The sequence below is a fragment of the Anolis carolinensis genome, chromosome 1 (assembly GCF_035594765.1).
Source record: "Anolis carolinensis isolate JA03-04 chromosome 1, rAnoCar3.1.pri, whole genome shotgun sequence".
Lineage (NCBI taxonomy): Eukaryota > Metazoa > Chordata > Lepidosauria > Squamata > Dactyloidae > Anolis > Anolis carolinensis.
Window position 1 is genome coordinate 65,020,448 of NC_085841.1, and position 18,885 is coordinate 65,039,332.

Consider the following 18,885-nt stretch of genomic DNA (forward strand, 5'->3'; position numbering starts at 1 on the left):
ACAATTGCAGATTAACCTAAGAGAGAATGACTGGCCAAAGGTCACTGAATGAACTTTTTGGCTGATTGGGATTTTGGATCTGCATATTCTTAATCAGCCTGGTGGTTTTTGTGTTAGTTTTGCACTAAATCCACCTTAGGTATTAGTCTGAACTTCAAAGGAACAAAGGGTGTTGAACTGTATGGTCAAAATTTCTTCAGCACCTTGGAGAATGCTCTTAAAACTTGTGCTAAAATCTGGGATAGATTTACTGCTCAGCTGATGTGGGAGCCACCAACCGCCATTGATTATGGAAAGAGAAAGCAGAGTCTGAGTGGGGCTTCTAGATGTATTGCAGGTGATTTTACCTTTTCTGTCAGAGAAATAAATAAAAAAGTTCACCATATAAATATGCCAAATATTAGTATATTTGGGAATAAGCTGAATCCTGACTGAATAACTCTCATTAAGAGAGATTTGATAAATGTCTCAATCAAAGCTTCATTCGGATGCAGAACAATCTAGTGCAAAAACGGATTCATTTCTTCCCAAGTGCTCCATATAGAAAGTGAAAGGGGGGGGGGGAGGAAGGACTGTGGTTTTGTGATTGGCAGTGCTAACTTTTAATTATTTCATTGATTATGATATATGAGAACTTACCATTTCCAGTGTTTAGGGACAAGGGTGTTGAAATAATGTACATCAGGATGCTCTAGTATTCTGACCAGTTCTATCTCTTAGGAACAGCAGCATTACATTAATCCTTTGTGGAGTCTGTGGGACCTGGGAGGGTGAAGCAGTTGATATTTGGTCTCTGCCAGTGCATGATCCAAAGTCACCACAAAATGAGCTATTGCATGTCTTTCTGACACTTCCATTGTATGCTCCACATTCATCATCACCTATTATGCTTCCCTGGCTGGATACAGAGCAAATGAGCCTTAAACTATTTATCATTCTAAACAGTTTTCTATTTCTTGTACATCTGTAATGTGTGCCATTGCTGTTGTCATATAGACAATAAAGCATGTGTTAAGGGGAAACAAATAATTACCAAATCAAGATTTTGAGAAAAAAATGTGTTAATGTTCTTCAATCATTGTCAGAGTTGTTTGTAATAGCTGAGAACACCTTTACGCTAATTCTTGAATGTATTTGTTTTCAACTTGGCAGGAACATGTGGAATGGGTTTTGGTGAAAAACATGTGGTGGCTTCGTAATTCATGAAGAATTTACATATATTTGAAAATGCCAACCAATTTTGACAAACAAAACATCTACTTGTTGATTTATAATTACAGACATGGGGTACACATGGTGATATGGATTACTGAATCAAATCAAATTAAATAACAAAATGGGTTTGAAACAAATTCTGTCTTCTGAATGTCTGAAATAAGTCTTGGAGTAGTTTCTTCTATCATTCCTAAAGAATTTCCTTAAGTAAAACTATTGTTTAAATAAATACCTGGAATTCTGATGGATATATGGAATGCTTTTGGTGAAGATTATAAGCTTGCTACATGGTTCATTAGTGGCTATTGAGCAGATGTTGCGATGTACCAGGAAAATAGCAAGGAAAAAAGGAGCCCCCTAGAGTAGAGTCTTGCTTATCCAACATAAATGGGCCGGCAGAACGTTGGATAAGCGAAAATGTTGGATAATAAGGAGGGATTAAAGAAAAGCTTATTAAACATCAAATTATGCAATGATTTTAAAAATTAAGCACCAAAACATGTTTTACAACCAATTGACAGAAAAAGCAGTTCAATACACAATAATGTTATGTAGTAATTACTGTATTTACAAATTTAGCACCAAAACATTGCAATGTATTGAAAATATTGACTACAAAAACATTGACTACTAAAAGGCAGACTGTGTTAGATAATACAGAACGTTGGATAAGCGAAGGTTGGATAAGTGAGACTCTACTGTACTTATATATTTTCACTGGAAAGAGGGGGGGGGGAAGGGAGGGTGGCAAATTGGGGCTTCCACATGCAGACACAGATGGTCCTGTATGAGCCAAGTGTCTTGTTCATGTATGAGCTATCTAGCTGTTTTGTTTCACATATCCCCTTGCTAGCCTATGTGATCAATTCTGTACCCAAGTATTTCACCCATTACTTAAAAAGTAAAATGATTATATTATCCCACTTGTAATATTTTTGCTCTTTTTATGAAATGTTCCTTGAGTCCCCAAATCTCTAATATTGCAGAAAGTTAGATACTGAAAATCATTCGCAACTCGGGCTTCTACACAGCCAATTAATCCAGGTCAGGACGCGAATGTAAAAGATCTGGTTCACTTTGGAGTATCTTCACAAGCACCCCATGAACTGTCTGGAAGCTGTAACAGTTGCTGCAAGATCTACTGAGTGCAGTTCAAGTTATCCATGTTCCTCCCCCATCCCCACTTGGAGAGCTGCATCAGCAAAAAACAGATTTTCAGCACTTGACCGGATCCAGGGCCATAGCCAGAAAAAAATTCGGGGGGGGGGGGGGGGGTTGAAACTTTTAAAAGTGAATCATGAAGAGTAGTTCCATAATGCAAAATAATTTAGAAATCAGGCTCCATCGATAATGTTCAGTGGACACTCAAGATGGATAAACTTCAGTGGACACTCATGAGGATATGGTCAACCAGCTGAAACTCATGAGTAAACCAGGTTTTTTTAAAACCTGAATTTTGGGGGGGGGGGGGTTGAACCCCTAACCCCCCCCCCCCCTTGGCTACAGCCCTGATTGGATCACAGCAAGGCAAGATACAACAATTGAGCATCTCCATAGGAACACAGCAGATTGCTTTCCAGATAGGATGTGTTTGTTGTATGAACCTGTCAGGGCCCTGAGATCTTCAGGAGAGACCATTCTCTGAGTCCCACTTCCATCTCAAGCACAGTTGGTGGGAATGAGAGAGTGGGCCTTCCTTCTCGGTGGCTGCTCCTCGACTCTGGAACCCCCTACCCAGGGAAGCCAGAATGGCCCCCTCCCTGCTATCCTTCAGGTGGGAGTTTAAAACCTTTTTATTCAGGCAGGCTTTGAAAGAAGAAGGTTTTTAAGATTATCAGGGGCTGCTGTGATTTTATATGCCTTTAATGATGTTCAATACTGTTTTAATATACTGTACTGTATATTTGTATATTTATACAGTAGAGTCTCACTTATCCAACTTAAACGGACCGGCAGAATGTTGGATAAGTGAATATGTTGGATAATAAAGAGGGATTAAGAAAAAGCCTATTAAACATCAAATTAGGTTATGATTTTACAAATTAAGCACCAAAACATCATGTTATACAACAAATTTGACAGAAAAAGTAGTTCAATATTCAGTAATGCTATGTAGTAAATTACTGTATTTACGAATTTAGCACCAAAATATCATGATGTATTGAAAACATTGACTACAAAAATGCGTTGGATAATCCAGAATGTTGGATAAGCAAAAGTTGGATAAGTGAGATTCAACTGTACTTGTATATATATTTTAAGTTGTATTGCAGTGTTTTTGTTATGAGCCACTTTGATTCTCTGTATGGAGAGAAAAAGTGGGATATAAACATAACAAGAACAACAACTAGTTTACCTTCTGAGCTGTGTATATGGGTTTCTTACCATGATTGCTGCTGTGTTAGCCCTGTCTGAGTGCTCTGCACTTGGCATTTGGTTTCCACCTGTGCAGTGTTTATAAAACAGGTGAGCTTCAATGGATTTTATAGCTTGATCTGGAATTTCTTTTGAGTATTTTTTATCACATTGTTTCCTGCTGGATTTGTGTTGGAGATCACATTGGTGAAATAGAATGTTTTCTAGAACCTCTAAGCTTGAGCCAGCTTCAAGCCAGATTTTAGTGCCTGTGTAGAGGGACTCTGGTATTATGTTTGCTTTTCCATAGTAATTTCGTCTGACTCCTCTCTTTGGGTGTCTGCATTGTATGCCTAAATGCTTAGTGGATGTTTTAAGTCACTACAATGCTAGACATTTGGAGATGAAAAGAGAATTTCAGTGAAACATTTTAATCCCTTTGCCACTGCCATAGCTCCACAACTCTTTGAGAGGATCAATTCCATGTAACCAGTTGTGCCTCTTTGCAAATATAGCTTTCAAATATGAGGTTGTCATAAGAAAGGAAAGGCTACACAATTTCTGCTTGCTTGCTAAGGTTCCCTGTTTGATGGAGCCAAATGAAAAGCTGCATATTGGTGATGTGTATATTTCAGCATATTTCTTCAAAATAGGTCCTATGTGGCTGTTGCTAAGGATGTGTGAAAGACTGCATTCTAAGAAAACCATGGTATGACTCCAGTGCCTCATCACTTTAGCCTTAAAATAGAATGTAAAGTCCCCTCTGTGGTATTAGCTAATCCTACATTGGCACTATGGGAGGCTACTCCGAGTATCTCTTATTTGTCCCTTCCTAGTCACCAAGAGCCCCCAGTAGCGCAGAAGGTTAAACCGCTGAGCTGCTGCACTTGCTGACTGAAAGGTCTGGGGAGCAGCATGAGCTCCCACTGTTACCCCCGCCTTTTGTCAACCTAGCAGTTTGAAAACATGCAAATGTGAGTAGACCAATAGGTATCAGCTCCTCCTGTATCATCTGCTTCATACCCTCAGGTCCTCTGGATGACAGTTACTCCAGTCAGCCAGGATTAGATTTGCAACTGTTTCATAGAAGAATTAGAGAATTTCACTGCTTGTGATGATTTCTCATAGATAACTTCCTTCAGTGGTTTTAACTTTCCTAGTTCCTCAGGCTAATATATGTTTCATATTATTTTAGGTCTGTTTTTGTTTTGCTGAAAATGAATTTTAATGACAAATAAAAATTACAGATACAAGGAAATTGGGCTGTAATATTATACCAGCTTTGTGTAGAGTGAACCCCACTTAGTTCAATGGGAATCACTTCTGAGTAGGCAAATGTATGGTAGAATTATAGTGCTGGAACAGACTGCAAAGACCATACAGTCTTGGATAGAATTACCAAGTAGCCATTCCATTTGCCCATTGAATGTTGAGGACTATAATAGTGTGGAATTATTTGGGTTATCTGTCCTGGACTTTCCGGTACCAATCTATGAACCTTTTTCTTTGGAAAATATAATAGTTATGTGATGTAAAAATAAATTAATCTTGTAGTTACCTATATTATGAATTGCTTTCTTATTCAGATCTTTCAAGGAATCAAGGTGATGTATTTTATTCTCTCCTACTTGAGCATATCTACACTGTAATTTTTGAAGTAGAGCAGGCTATGAAACTGGCCCAAGACCACTCTGTGATTTCATTGATATCTAAGGATTTCAACCAAAGTCTCTTGGTATATTGTTCCCACTGAGTACTATGTTTCTCATATGGAATCGTCCTATGTGCCAATATCATGAAGGTTGGTATATATGCTAGCACTCTAGAGTGTTTGAATATTCTATCTCCTGTTGAAAAATTCCTGCTTTGGTCATGTATAACCATGGGGATAATTTACAATTCAATATTTTTGTGTGTTAAGGTAGAAAAATGGAAGTAAGGATAAGGCTACAAGATGGTATTACCCTCTTATCTTATCCTCATAATAATATGAAATACTTTCCTGTCTTGTGTGTAGGGTCTCATACAAAATATTCATCTGATTTTTGGAACTTCAGTAGAGGATGTGTTACGTAACAAAGGATGCCAGAAGAGCCAATCAGGTAAGAAGAAGATAGTGTACTGTTATTCTTTTATGACTTGTTTTGTATTTTACTGTCTAGCAGATTATAGAAAGAAGTGTGAATAATCAGAAGAGGAGGGTAAATAATTAAACCCTGGAGTATTCCTAGTCAATTGTAATTGTGTGGAATGAGAATTTTTGTATGGTTATTAGTGAATAGAATTGGATAATTTCTTCTGGTCATGTCCTATTTAAGATACTTATAGTGCAGATAAAATGAGATTCTCCTATTACTTTTGTTGAAATTCTTGCTTATGTGATATATTTATAGGTTGGTGTAAATGACTTTTTGCTATATTGGTTGGTGTCACAAAGCTATTGGAAGAAATACACTTGACATGTTCTTGCTTTGCCATTTTGTATCTTATTATGTAAACCATCAATCTTATTATGTACGCCGTCAAGAAGAGAAAAATAAGGCATTGAAACTAAATATTAATCTATTATTTATCATAGGCTTCTAATAGTATCAAACTGATATTTTCTTGGCTCCAAAGATACACAACTCAGATTCCAGGTGTTGCTTTCTGCATATTTTGAAGAAAGATTTTCAGTTCTGAGAGAAGGGGAAATAGATTTATTTATGAAATACTCTTCACTTATATAAGAATGCTGAATGGAGAAATGTTGTAAAAATAGAAGGGCCTGAGTTAAATATTTGATAGAGTACTCAATTTTCCAGCTGATTATTTAAAACTCCTTATTTCCCAGACTAGAAGAAGAGGGGTCAAATGCTGGATCTGTTTCAATTTCTAAAATTCCAGCTGAACTCATTGGACTTTTGGATAGGCTTTTTTCATTCTTTAAAGAATGAAATTTATGGATGACTCTGCACATGATCAGTCTTGCCAGAGTGTTTGTTTTTGTATCTGCTGCCTAGCCATATCATGTGATGACTCAGGACATCAACATCTGACTTCAAATAGCTCAAAAATGTCACATGAGGTAACCTAACTAAGTTACTGCATTTATGTATATGACGGGAATACCTCCTTTCACTTGCTGAAGATAATCCTGAAACAAGTGGCAACTCATAATCAATGCCTCTATTGTGCTTTGCTGTATTTCTAGAGCTTCTGGTCTAGATGCTGAGACAGCCAAGTTATTCAAATTTCTCAGTGCTGGAAACAATTTATTACAGACTTTAGAAAGTGGTTAACTTAATCATTGTTACAGTTGTGAGATTAATTAGCCTAATTAGCCCTAATTGTCATTCCCCTTCCAAAGAAATTCTGCTCATAACCATATTTCTAGGCTGTGGATCTAATGCCCAATTTTGTGCTCCTTTAACTATGTTCACAAAAGCTGGTAAATCTTTTGGCAGCCTTGTTTTGATTGTTTTTATTGATGTTGATGTTTTTTACTGGGATAATTGTTTTATTGCTTTGTTACTGTTATTTGTTTGTTTTATCGGGCCAGGCCCCATGTAAGCCGCCCCGAGTCCCTTCGGGGAGATGGGGCGGGGTATAAAAATAAAGGTATTATTATTATTATTATTATTATTATTATTATTATTATTATTATTATTATTGGATTACTTCTGATTAAAATCAATGTGTCTGAGAGTAAAATTGTGATGCCCCTCTATTGCCGTTCCCACAGTGTCACTGGAAGTGGCAATACAATGTGCAAACAAGCTTTATCGCTAGAGCAAGGGTAAAAAATCTTTGGCCTTCTTGGGTAATTTGATTTTGCTGCTAAGTTATAATTTTATCACAAGTACAGTCGAATAATTTGGAAAATGGTGAATGGGCAAGAAGACACAAGGCTGCTTAGATGGTTTTAATAGAAACTGGACAGTGCTAACAGATGGTCAGCTGCCAATGAGGGCCAGAGCAGATACCTTCAACACTACTGTTTTACCGGCAATGTTATACACACCTGAAACACGGGCAACAGCACAGTTAGAGGAGGAAAAACTGGTGGTGACTCAGGGAGCAATGGAAAGAATGAGTGGCATGACAATAGGAGCTGCATCAAAGAACCGGGATACATGAAATCTATGAGGCAAAAGGAAGATTGACAGGGCATATAGCATGAACAAAAGACAACCGACGGACATGTCGACTAACAAACTGACTACCAAGAGACCACAAGCAGCCCTTGGGTAGACTTCTTATTTGATGGGATAAACCAATGGTTAAGCTATTTAGCCAGAAATGGAAAAGAAAAGCACAGGATAATATATTTTGGTAAATGGTAGATTTGTGTGAAGCTCAAAGGGATGGATCAACGACAAATCGGATAGGATAGGATAACATTTTTATGTTAAATGCAAACAGGGAAATGAGTACTCAAAGCAATACTGTTGAAAGTGAAATGTTAAATACACTTTTATCAAACAGCTTTCTAGTTTATGCCAAGAAACACCATAGCATAATTTACTGCATGGCAGGGGGTTGGACTAGATGGCCCATGTGGTCTCTTCCAACTCTATTATTCTATGATTCTATAATGTAGGGTACTTTAGTTTATAGTCTTGTTTTGATGTTTCTGTCTATGTTGTTTTGGCATATGTTTGGGAAGGACCAATGCAGGGCTTTTTGTCTGTTGGGATTACAGCCAGCATGATGCCCACCTCTCATCTTTCCACCAACTGGCTGGCTCAATCAACAAAGTGAAATTGTGATCCTGTGATGGCTGGCCTGTCATTGCAAAATTTGTATTTTTGGGTCCCCATATGATTTGAGGTTTCATAAGAACCTGGAAATCTCATAAGAGGAAGGCCTCTTATGAGATTTGAAACAGACTTACACAGGTCTGCCTCATATGACCAGGCAAGTCTAAGGCTGGCATCTTCTGTGTCCTGTATTGCTCTTTTGAAAGCAACTCTGGTAGCCCTCTATTTCTCTCATTCCAAATGGGTATCCATTTTCACTTCTTTTTAACATAATCCATACATGTGCCAGAAATAATGTGCTTCTTCAATAACTGCTGAAATGTCCAAAAAGTCCCTTCTTTTTGCTTTGGAAGTCTGTAACAACAATGAAGTATCTTTCCAATAATTTATAGAATTCAAGGCCATCGTCTTTGCAAACAACTGGTGGGATATATTGTTTGGGCTGATCCCGTTGAAATCCTTGAAAAGGGTGATAACAATTTCATTAATGAATTTGTTTATGCATTCCTGCCAGAATTATTGTAGCTTCCCTCAGTAGCTTATCAAGCAAAATATTTGCTTTATCAGCATTGCATTGCATTTTATCTGTAGTTTTCAGGGAACAGAATGTTGACAAGATTTCAGAATGTATTATCCCCCCTTCAGAATATTTATGGAACATTTGATGTATTTTAAGTGGATTGTGTCTAGCATTACATATGCTTGATAGTATGTCCCTAAAGGACTTTTCTATTTCATTGCTCCCAAGCTTGCAAATTTGGCTCTTTCACAGCTGGGATATAAACTGTGAAAGAGCTGTAATTGGGCAGGTCTTAACATCCAAACCTTCTGTTTTTCTCATGTGTATAATTTGGCATGATACAATTGCATTCCCCCTATAGCAGCAATGTATAATTTGAGCCAAACATTATAATCAGTGGAAAGCTGTTGTATATAAGTCATGGTCTTTCTTTGCTTTCTTCCTGCCAGCTGAAGTGAACACCATCAATGAGAGCACAGAAATCCTTCATCTCACCCCTTCGGTCATGACAGAATACATTGGGGACAATACTGAGAAGAAGCCAGAATTCTGTGATCGCTCTTGTGAAGAGCTTGGGTCTATGTTTACTGAACTCACTGGGTTGCGCATTGTTGTCAATGGCTTAACTGAAAAGTTAGAAAAAGTGGTAGGTGTGACCAGTCAGTTCAGTTTTAGATATTTTGTTACTCACCTTTGGTTGGCATGTGTTGTTGAACTATCAGATCTGGTAATGATGACCCGTGCTGTAATTACAATTCATTGGATCATTGAAACATGCGTAGTTGTAGCTGCCTTTCTGGTCTAAAGCAGGCATGGACTAACTTTAGCCCTCCAGATATTTTGATCTTCAACTCCCATAATTCCTAACAGCCGGTAAACTGGCTGGGATTTCTGGGAGTTAAAGTCCAACACTCCTGAAGGAACAAGGTTTGCCCATGTCTAGCCTAAAGAAATGCAGCCAGCTTACTATGTACAACTGGCTACAACTCCCTTGTTACAATAGCTCTAGTTATTGATGATCCATTTCCTGGCACAATTCAAAGTGATGCTTCTGACTTACAACCTCACAAGACCTTATGAATGTGGAGCTACTGAGGTTGTAGCCTCTGGAAAAAAGAATGAAAAGGGGTCAAAAATAAGAAGGGCATTCATCCACTGGCCCAAATGTAGACAAATTCAGAATAGTATGGATAGGGTTGTTGTATGTCTTTCAGGCTGTGTGACCATGTTCCAGAAGTCTTCTCTCCTGACATTTCACCCACATCTATGACAGGCATCCTCAGAGGTTGTGAGGTATGGATAAAAACCTTTTTAAGGGCAAAACCTTTCCAATGCTAATTAGGGTGATTAACTGAAACATTAATGCTGGCTTCCCAGTGACAAAGGACTCTTGCCACATCCTGGACTCTCCACAGATATATATTCTTTCCTTTCGTTACCTAGTTTATCCATATGTCACAACCTCTGAGGATAACTGCCATATATGTGGGTGAAACGTCAGGAGAGAAGACTTCTGGAACATGGTCACACAGCCCGAAAGACATACAACAACCCTGTGATCCCGGCCATGAAAGCTTTCGACAACACATAGTATGGATAAGTTACTGAGATATTTGAGAGTTGTCATGAAGTCTGTACAGCTGTGAAAAAAGAGGACCTCATTAGTTCATAATGTTAATTGTAGGACAGCAAATGTGTCAGCAGCTGTATTTGACATTCTGAGTCATTAGGGCACAGCTTTTGTGGACGATGTCTTCTCAGCAAACAAAGAAATAATCAGCAACCATATATAGCATGAGCTCTCAGTGGTGCAGCGGGTTAAACTGCTGAGCAGCTGAACTTGCTGACCAAAAGGTCAGCAGTTTGAATCCATGGAACGTGGTGAGCTCCCATTGTTACCCCAGCTTCTGCCAACCTAGCAGTTCAAAAACATGCAAATGTGAGTAGGTCAAAAGGTACCACTTAGGCGGGAAGGTAATGGCACTCCATGCAGTCATGCTGGCCACATGACCTAGGAGGCATTTACGGATAATGCCAGCTCTTTGGCTTAGAAAGGGAGATAAGCACCAGCATTGGACACGACTAGACTTAATGTCAAGGAAAAGCCTTTACCTTTACCTATACATAGAATAGATTGATTTCTAACTGTCCTGGAAAACAATAATGTCTACACAGGTCTTCAATGGCTGGTTCTGAAAATATTTATCTGTTGTATACAGCTTGTATATGGCATTTTTGTGGTGGTGGGCTTCTCATGGGGAAAGTGGTTAATCACTATGTGAAGAGAATAGGCCTCTATCTGGGCTCTTCTTATTTCTTTATTTCCTTGTAAGAAATAATGCCATGGTACCTATTTATCTGTTTGGAAGTATGGGAGCTTAGTCCAAAGGAGGACAACCCCTACAGGTAGACTTTATACATGTGTATGTCCCTCCATTGGTAAAAATCACACAGAAATGAACCTACTTTCTCATATTTGCCTGTTTCTGTCTTCATTGTGCCACATTCTGTGCTACAAATGAAGTTCACACATTTAAATTGGATCTGAAGTCATCTGATGTTCTTTTCAAGAATGAAATCATCTTCCATATTAAGGGAGACAAGTTCTTCTGGCAGAAATGATTTTCAGGAGAATGTATTGGAATCTGTGTAAATTTGGCAAGCACCACGTGCATCAGCTGACAAGTTTGCACCCAGAGGAATAGTGCAGTCGCTGAATTCTTTGCTTCCATTTTGGCTAAATACTCATTGGGTAAAAAATTACTTTTCCAAATGTTTTAACAATCTAAATTTAGAGGACGTAAAATTTCATGCTTGTCTGCTTCTGATGCATTGCACAAAGGCTGTATTCAGGGTTTTTAAAAATGCTAAAATGTGTGCTTTCATTTTGTAATATCAGTTAAAATAACGAATGTGTGCTGATCTCTTAATTTTATTGTACAGTCTGAAGTGAATGAAAAAATTGTGTCAGAATTGCTTGGCCCAAACAAGACACTGAAGAACCAATCAGCATGTTGGCAAGATGGTCGTGAATTTGTAAACAATTCACACTGGGTGGTGGACAGCTGTACAAAATGTCACTGTCAGGTGAGACTTCAATATATGTCTATATTTTTATATGACATGCCATTTCCTCAGCCCCACAGACAGACAAATAGACAGAAGAAATGTAATTAGATATTTTTTGTAGCCCATTACATTCTAGCTCTGCTTTGCTCTACAGTGGTGTTTCTTTCCCCCCTCAAAGATACGCTTAGATAAATGAAACACAATCTTTGCAATAGGCATTTTCTAATCCATTAGATGAATATTCCAAGTGTTTTAACAAGGAAGTAACATTTTGTGCTTGTCTGCTTCAGGTGCATTGCATAAAGGTTTCATTTAGGATTTTTATGTCAAATGGTAGGACACTTGGTTCACCCATTCTTTGAATAATGGTTGTATTTCTGCTTTTTTTGCCTGTAGAACTCTAAAACAGTATGCAATAAAATCACATGCCCCCCGGTGCACTGTGTCAGCCCAGCTTTCATTGATGGCGAATGTTGTCCTGTCTGCTCCCACTGTAAGTATAATCTACAAAGGCTAAGTAGAACTTGGAGGTTGTGTTAGTATAATAACCCACATGCTTTTGGAATACAACAAGCCATATTAGACTATATGGAATACTGATATATTAATTAATGAACCAGGTAGTATAGTATGCAATATTTAATTATGTTTAATGTAAGAGAATATCAAAAGATCTTTTAATGCCAGGAAAACAAAATTGTCAGACTATCTATAAAGATGATATGTAATTGTACAACAGAAATTATAAAATAGTCGCATAGTTCAGATGGAATGCTTTATTATTTTAATTAATATATTATGTAATAGAGTTGTGTGCAGTATTTGTTTCAGCCATTTAATTCATGTATTTGTTTTGTATCATCCATCCGGATGCACAAAATGAAAGACACCATTTTCATATGAAACAAATGGCGAAATGAAAGAGAAAGCTGCACAGGCACCATGCTTGCTTTCATTTTCGGGCCATTTAACAATAGGTACTCTAAGCAGGTACGGACAGAGAGCTGCTTTCCCATTACAGCTGATGTGTGCCAAAGGGAGCTAATATTAATATTAATAACAATAGTTACTCTGGGACCCTAAGCAGGATATGATAGAGGGCTGCTTTCCCATTACAGCAGATGTGTGCCAATGGGTGTTAATAATAATATTAATATTAATAACAATAGTTACTCTGGGACCCTAAGCAGGGTCTGACAGAGGGCTGCTATCCCATTACAGCTAATGTGTGCCAATGGGTGTTAATAATAATAATAATAATTATTAATATTATTTTATTTATTTATTTACAGCATTTATATTCCGCCCTTCTCACCCCGAAGGGGACTCAGGGCGGATCACATTACACATATAGGCAAACATTCAATGCCTTTTAACATAGAACAAAGACAAGACAAACATAGGCTCCGAGCGGGCCTCGAACTCATGACCTCCTGGTCAGAGTGATTCATTGCAACTGGTTGCAGCTGGCTTGCTCTCCAGCCTGTGCCACAGGCAGGCAGAGTGGATGGGAAGCCTCCAGTTCTTCCCACGGTGGCGTTAGGCTCCCGCGAAGTCCAGCGGCCCTGGCGAAGATGCAGGAGGAGGAAGTGCTTCCTCAGAGCCATGGCCCATATTTCAGCTGTCATGGCAGACCCGGTGGGAGAAGAAGGGATGGAAATACTTTTAAAGGGGATTTTACTTATAAATAAAATAACTAAAAATTGGGGGAAGACCCAAATGTTTTAAAAGTTGGTGGGCTAAAAGGGGTCATATGCCCTCTGTATGTGGTGAATTTCACCCCTCTAGCCCTAAAACCGAGCGGGAGTCGAGCCTCAGAAGCCCTCCTATTGCTGCCAATGGCCCAAACATTTTCATTTTTTCATTAGTGAGATGAAAAACTATTCGTATAGGCACCCCATTTTCGGAAATGGGGACAAATACGAAAATGAGACAAAACAAATGGAACAAAACAAAACAAATAGCTATTCCATACAAACGCACACCACTAGTATGTAATACATAATCATGCAACCTACTTGAGTGATATTTTCATTGCTTTCATATTGGCAAACACATCAATTATATTATCAAAAGAAATATGATGGTCCCTTAGCAATTTCAGGCTACTGGTATCATTATCTAATGAAACTAAGCACTCAAGATTTTTTGGGGGCTTTAATGTACCTTTTAAAAGTTTTTCATGCTTTCAGTATGCATTTTTGAAATTTACGAAGCAAAATCAAATAACACAAGTCTTGCCATTTCCCACTGAGTTAAAAAAATTATAAACCTTGGCTGACAATTCATTCTATAGGATATACAGGCAGTCTTCAAGTTACAAGCATCTGACTTCTTACTCATAGCTAAGAATGGGGGTGAGAGAAATCTACCCCTCAAAAGGGAAATTCACTCCTGGAAGATTTATCATGGGAAAAAGGCATCTCCACTGAAGTTGGAGATGAAGTTAAGCCGCCCAGAGTCCCCTCGGGGAGAAGGGCGGGGTAGAAATATTGGAAATAAAAATAAATAAATACATAAGTTTTATCACCAATCCTTTTTTCCACAATGAGCCAAATCTTTTTCAAAATGCAGTTATCACAGGGACAGAAAGTGAGGTGAAATCTTCTGAACAGGACCACAGACAGCAGAACAAACGCCATAGGGTTGTGAACTCTTCCCTATTCTATCCAAAGCTAATATATGTGTATTTTTGGCTGGAATTATACTTAACAAATGTACCTGTTCTAACTTACAAACAAATTCAACTTAAGAACAAACCTACGGAACCTACCTTGTTCATAACTTGGGGACTCCCTGTATAGAATGGGAAGCCTTCTTTCAGTGGGTATTGGATTCTAGTCAACCTTTCCCTCCCAGTTTGGGGTTGTTGATCGATTGAACCATCTCCAGATCATTAGCAGGAATTCTGACAGTAGACTTTCCCTTTGTAAGCCAATTCCATGAATGTAAAAAATGAAAGGTTATATGAGCCATGTCCTTGGTCCAACTATATAAGGACTTGCCAGCCCTGTCTGCCTACTTATACAGAAAAGGGAAGTATAATTTCACACGCTTCTTGCAGTATCTAGAAGACTGGTACTTGCTAGACTTCCTAAGTCAGAGATTTGATTGGCTTTCAATTACTAGTACTCTCATCACTTTGTTAATCCTTTTGTGGCTTCTCACTTGCATAAATTTCTTATACCAGTGAGAGATTAGAAGAAGGTATGATAGAGCAGAAATAAAAGAAAGGTATACATGTTCTGGGTGGATTACTCAAAAAACATATTGCAAAATGCTACAGTTCTCAAAAAAGGACTTTCTATATGCTTTCAAAGTATTGGGGTTGTTAATTTCACTTCACGTGAACATCAACACTGCAACTGAAAAAAAAAGCATCAACAGATGGGGAAAACTTAGGAAGCAATTGTTTTTTTTTTAGACATGGGATACTTTTTAAGACTTAAAATCAAATTTTGACATAGGAGTTGTTAACTGCCATCAGGTCAACTTCAGCTTATGGTGACCCTGTGAAAGAGTGACCTCCAAGAGCCCTGATCATCCTGATCAAGTCTTGCAGATAAAAAAAAGCTTAGAATGCAAAATTTGGGGCACTGAATGACCCACGTGTTGGACATTACTAGAAGAATTAAGAATTAATAGCAATATATGATTGTGTTCCACCCAGTATTTTTTTCTGCTATTAGCCCAAAGTTAGGAGAACTAGTAGTCCTTCAGATTGCAGTGCTTGAGTCTTCTGCGTATGATATTTTGGGACTTTTACTTGTGAATATTTAACATAACGGTGTATTTCAATGCTCCTTCTGATTCACAGCTGATGACAGTGAAGAAGGCTGGTCCCCTTGGTCTGAGTGGACAGAATGCTCTGTCACATGTGGATCTGGAACCCAACAGCGGGGGAGGTCATGTGATGTTACCAGTAACACTTGTCGAGGCCCCTCCATTCAAACCAGGACGTGTTCTCTTGGCAAATGTGACAATCGTAGTAAGTGCTATTAGCTCTCAGCTTTCATTTAATTCCCAAGCAAAACATATACTGTGGAATTAGTGCTATGTGAAAAAGAACATATTTGTATTTTATTGGGTTCATTGGTTCACAAGATAGTGAAATAAGTTGTAAACCTCTCTGAGGTTCTCTAAGATTTTCTGCTGTGAAAATAGGTAGGAGATAATTGACATATACTGAAGATACTGCTCTACAGGATCTGCAGGAGTTTTTGTTTTGACGTATCTCAGTTCTATTGATCTAACTTCAAATCTTTGTGAAAAATAGACATATGAGCACCTTGCCATAAAATGACATGGCTATATGTTTGTATGGACTGAAGGGCAGGGAGGGAAACCTGTTATACACATTTGTAATTCACATTGAATTAGTTCTAGCTACATTGTTAGACAGCAAAGGGAATTTGTGTTGGAGCTATTGTGGCTGTAAAGATAAACAATTGAATTATGATTCTTCTTCCTTTGACCAGTACGTCAAGATGGGGGCTGGAGCCACTGGTCTCCTTGGTCTTCCTGTTCTGTGACCTGTGGAGTAGGCAACATAACTCGCATACGTCTCTGCAACTCCCCTATCCCACAGATGGGTGGGAAAGGCTGCAAAGGAAGTGGGCGTGAAACCAAAGAATGTGAAGGACCACCATGTCCAGGTAGGTTTGCTAGTTTAAACCTTTATTTTAGAGTAAGGAAACAGTTGGGAAATTATCCTTTGCCAAGGTAAAAGAGTTGTCCTTGCCAATGAAGCAAGTGTTTTGAGTGATGGAGAGTTTTCAGACTCTTTGAGACCATTAACAAGAACAGCAGCAAAAATAACAAGAATAGTAAAGTTTATTTGTTAGCCACCTCTGCTCTCAATCCAAGGCTGGGTCCAATGTAGTTAAAGCACACAGATTAAACACAATACTATTAAAATAATATATTAAAATACATAGAACAAACATTAAAACACAAATACTAATACAGTGTTCCCTCACTTATCGCTGTGGTTAGGTTCCAGGACCACCCGCAATAATTGAAAATCCGTGAAGTAGGGACGCTATATTTATTTTACTATTTATACATTATTTTAGTAGTTATACACTATTTTAAGTCTTTATCAACCAATCGTGTATTCATAAATCGCCTCCTCCTCCCGTTGCCGCTTGGGCTCCTTTTCTTTCCCTTTGGCTTCTCCTTCCTCCCTTCATTAGGCTGTAAATTGTAATTTTTTATTATTTATAATAGTCTTTTAGAGTGTATTGAAAAAACGCAAAACAGCGAATCCGTGAAAAGTGAACCACAAAATAGTGAGGGAACACTGTACATGTAAAGTTAAAGTTCATAGTTTCAAATTGATTAGGCAGGCTTTCCAAAAGAGATGGGTAATTGTGTCTTAAATTTTGACAGCTCATTTAGTTGTCAACATTCTTCTGATATGCCATTTCATAGTCTATAGATAGCTGATGAAAAGGTCCTCTGGGTGACAGTTGCCGGTTGGGCTTGGCTGGCTGAAGTAAGCATCCCTCAGAGAACCTAATTGCATTGGGTGGAGTTTTTGAATTTGTTACAGGAGTAGCTCAATGTACAATGCATTGCAGAAATCCAACCTTGAGGTTACTAGCATGTGCACTGCCATATTTAGGTCTTCCAGTTCTAGAAAGGGCCCCACAGCTGACATATCAACCAAAACTGATAATAAGGTCTCTTGATCTTGGCCTCTATCTAGACTAACGTTTAGAGAGATGGACCCAGGAGTGTGTCGAAGCTATGAACACAGTCTTTTCAGGGAGAGTGTTCCTCATTCAGAACTGGTTGACATATGCTCAATTCCAATTTAGGAATCTTAATGGCAAGCACCTATGTCTTTTTTGGATTCAGTTTCAATTTGTTTTTCTTCATCCAGCCCATTACCTCTTCCAGGCATTCATTTGGAGGAGAGACATTATACTTAGCTGAGGCATTTTTGTAGGCATGGAGAAATAGATTTGGATGCCATCAACATTTGAAATGGTTCAAGAAAATGTGTATCATCTGAGACTACCTGGAGTTGGAAGGCAAATGCCTTCTCAATTACCTTGCTCAAAAAAGGAAGATTAGACACTGATCTGTCATAAGTCCAGGAAATTCAGGGAGAACATTTACAGCAGTGGTCTAACTACTACTTCTTTTAAACAGGGCAGAAAGTTCCCCTCCCTGAAAGGATTTACATTCATTGAATTAATAAAACAACTGATCAAATGACATCAACATATGTAGACATTAAACTTACCTTTTAATTGTGTTTATTATTAATGTTAATTTCTCCTGTTGTCTGGATTATTCCAGTTAATGGTCGATGGAGCCCTTGGTCTCCCTGGTCTGCTTGTACAGTTACCTGTGGAGGAGGTATTCATGAGAGATCTCGTCTCTGTAATAGCCCAGAACCTCAGTATGGAGGAAAGCCCTGTGTGGGAGATGTTATACAGCGAGATATGTGCAATAAACAGGATTGCCCAATAGGTAAGTTTGGAGTGCAATGGGTAGTTATTATCTTTCATCTAAAACAGTACAGTATACACAAGTTATTATATTTCACACATGCAGATGTGGTACACCAAGTCTGCCTGCAAATGCATCTTAAGATTTTGGAGGACCCACAGCACAGTGATAAAGCACATGATTTTCCCAAATAAGACTCAGTTCAATTTTATTATGTATTTAATTCTTGTTGCTGTGCCTTTGTACTAGGTATATTAGTTATTTTCATTCCCATGGGATAATAGATGTATACTCTGGTAGCTAGGTGCATGATGATGAAGGCAACCTGTGGGACCTCTTCAGGGACCCTGGAGGATGATGTTATAGTCATATTTATGGTTTACAGAACATAGCTGTCTATCTTTAGCTGTCCCATGCCTTACCTGACTTGTGAGGGGGTTTGCAGGAAAACAATGAATTGCTAAAGATGGGAGTGAGGAAAATGGTGCAGTTATGCTGATGTTTCTTGTGAGGGCCCGGGGT

General features: G+C 38.4%; 1 protein-coding gene and 1 long non-coding RNA gene across 3 annotated transcripts in view; one reads left to right on the forward strand and one right to left on the reverse strand.

The window, feature by feature from the left end:
• Positions 1-18,885, forward strand: part of thbs2 (thrombospondin 2) — a 65,250-nt gene that overhangs the window by 6,560 nt on the left and 39,805 nt on the right. For both annotated transcript variants that reach the window (XM_008124599.3, XM_016999348.2), the window contains 7 exons: positions 5,588-5,672; positions 9,282-9,478; positions 11,776-11,919; positions 12,298-12,394; positions 15,719-15,889; positions 16,380-16,556; positions 18,211-18,384. In XM_008124599.3, coding sequence (XP_008122806.1) covers positions 5,588-5,672; positions 9,282-9,478; positions 11,776-11,919; positions 12,298-12,394; positions 15,719-15,889; positions 16,380-16,556; positions 18,211-18,384 — 1,045 coding nt within the window. The remainder of the gene's footprint in view (positions 1-5,587; positions 5,673-9,281; positions 9,479-11,775; positions 11,920-12,297; positions 12,395-15,718; positions 15,890-16,379; positions 16,557-18,210; positions 18,385-18,885) is intronic.
• On the reverse strand, positions 194-18,253 carry LOC103282075 (uncharacterized). Its single transcript, XR_010004556.1, has 4 exons — positions 18,155-18,253; positions 9,524-9,575; positions 7,574-7,692; positions 194-762 (listed from the first exon to the last, which is right to left on the reverse strand). It is a non-coding gene; the product is annotated as an uncharacterized LOC103282075 (long non-coding RNA).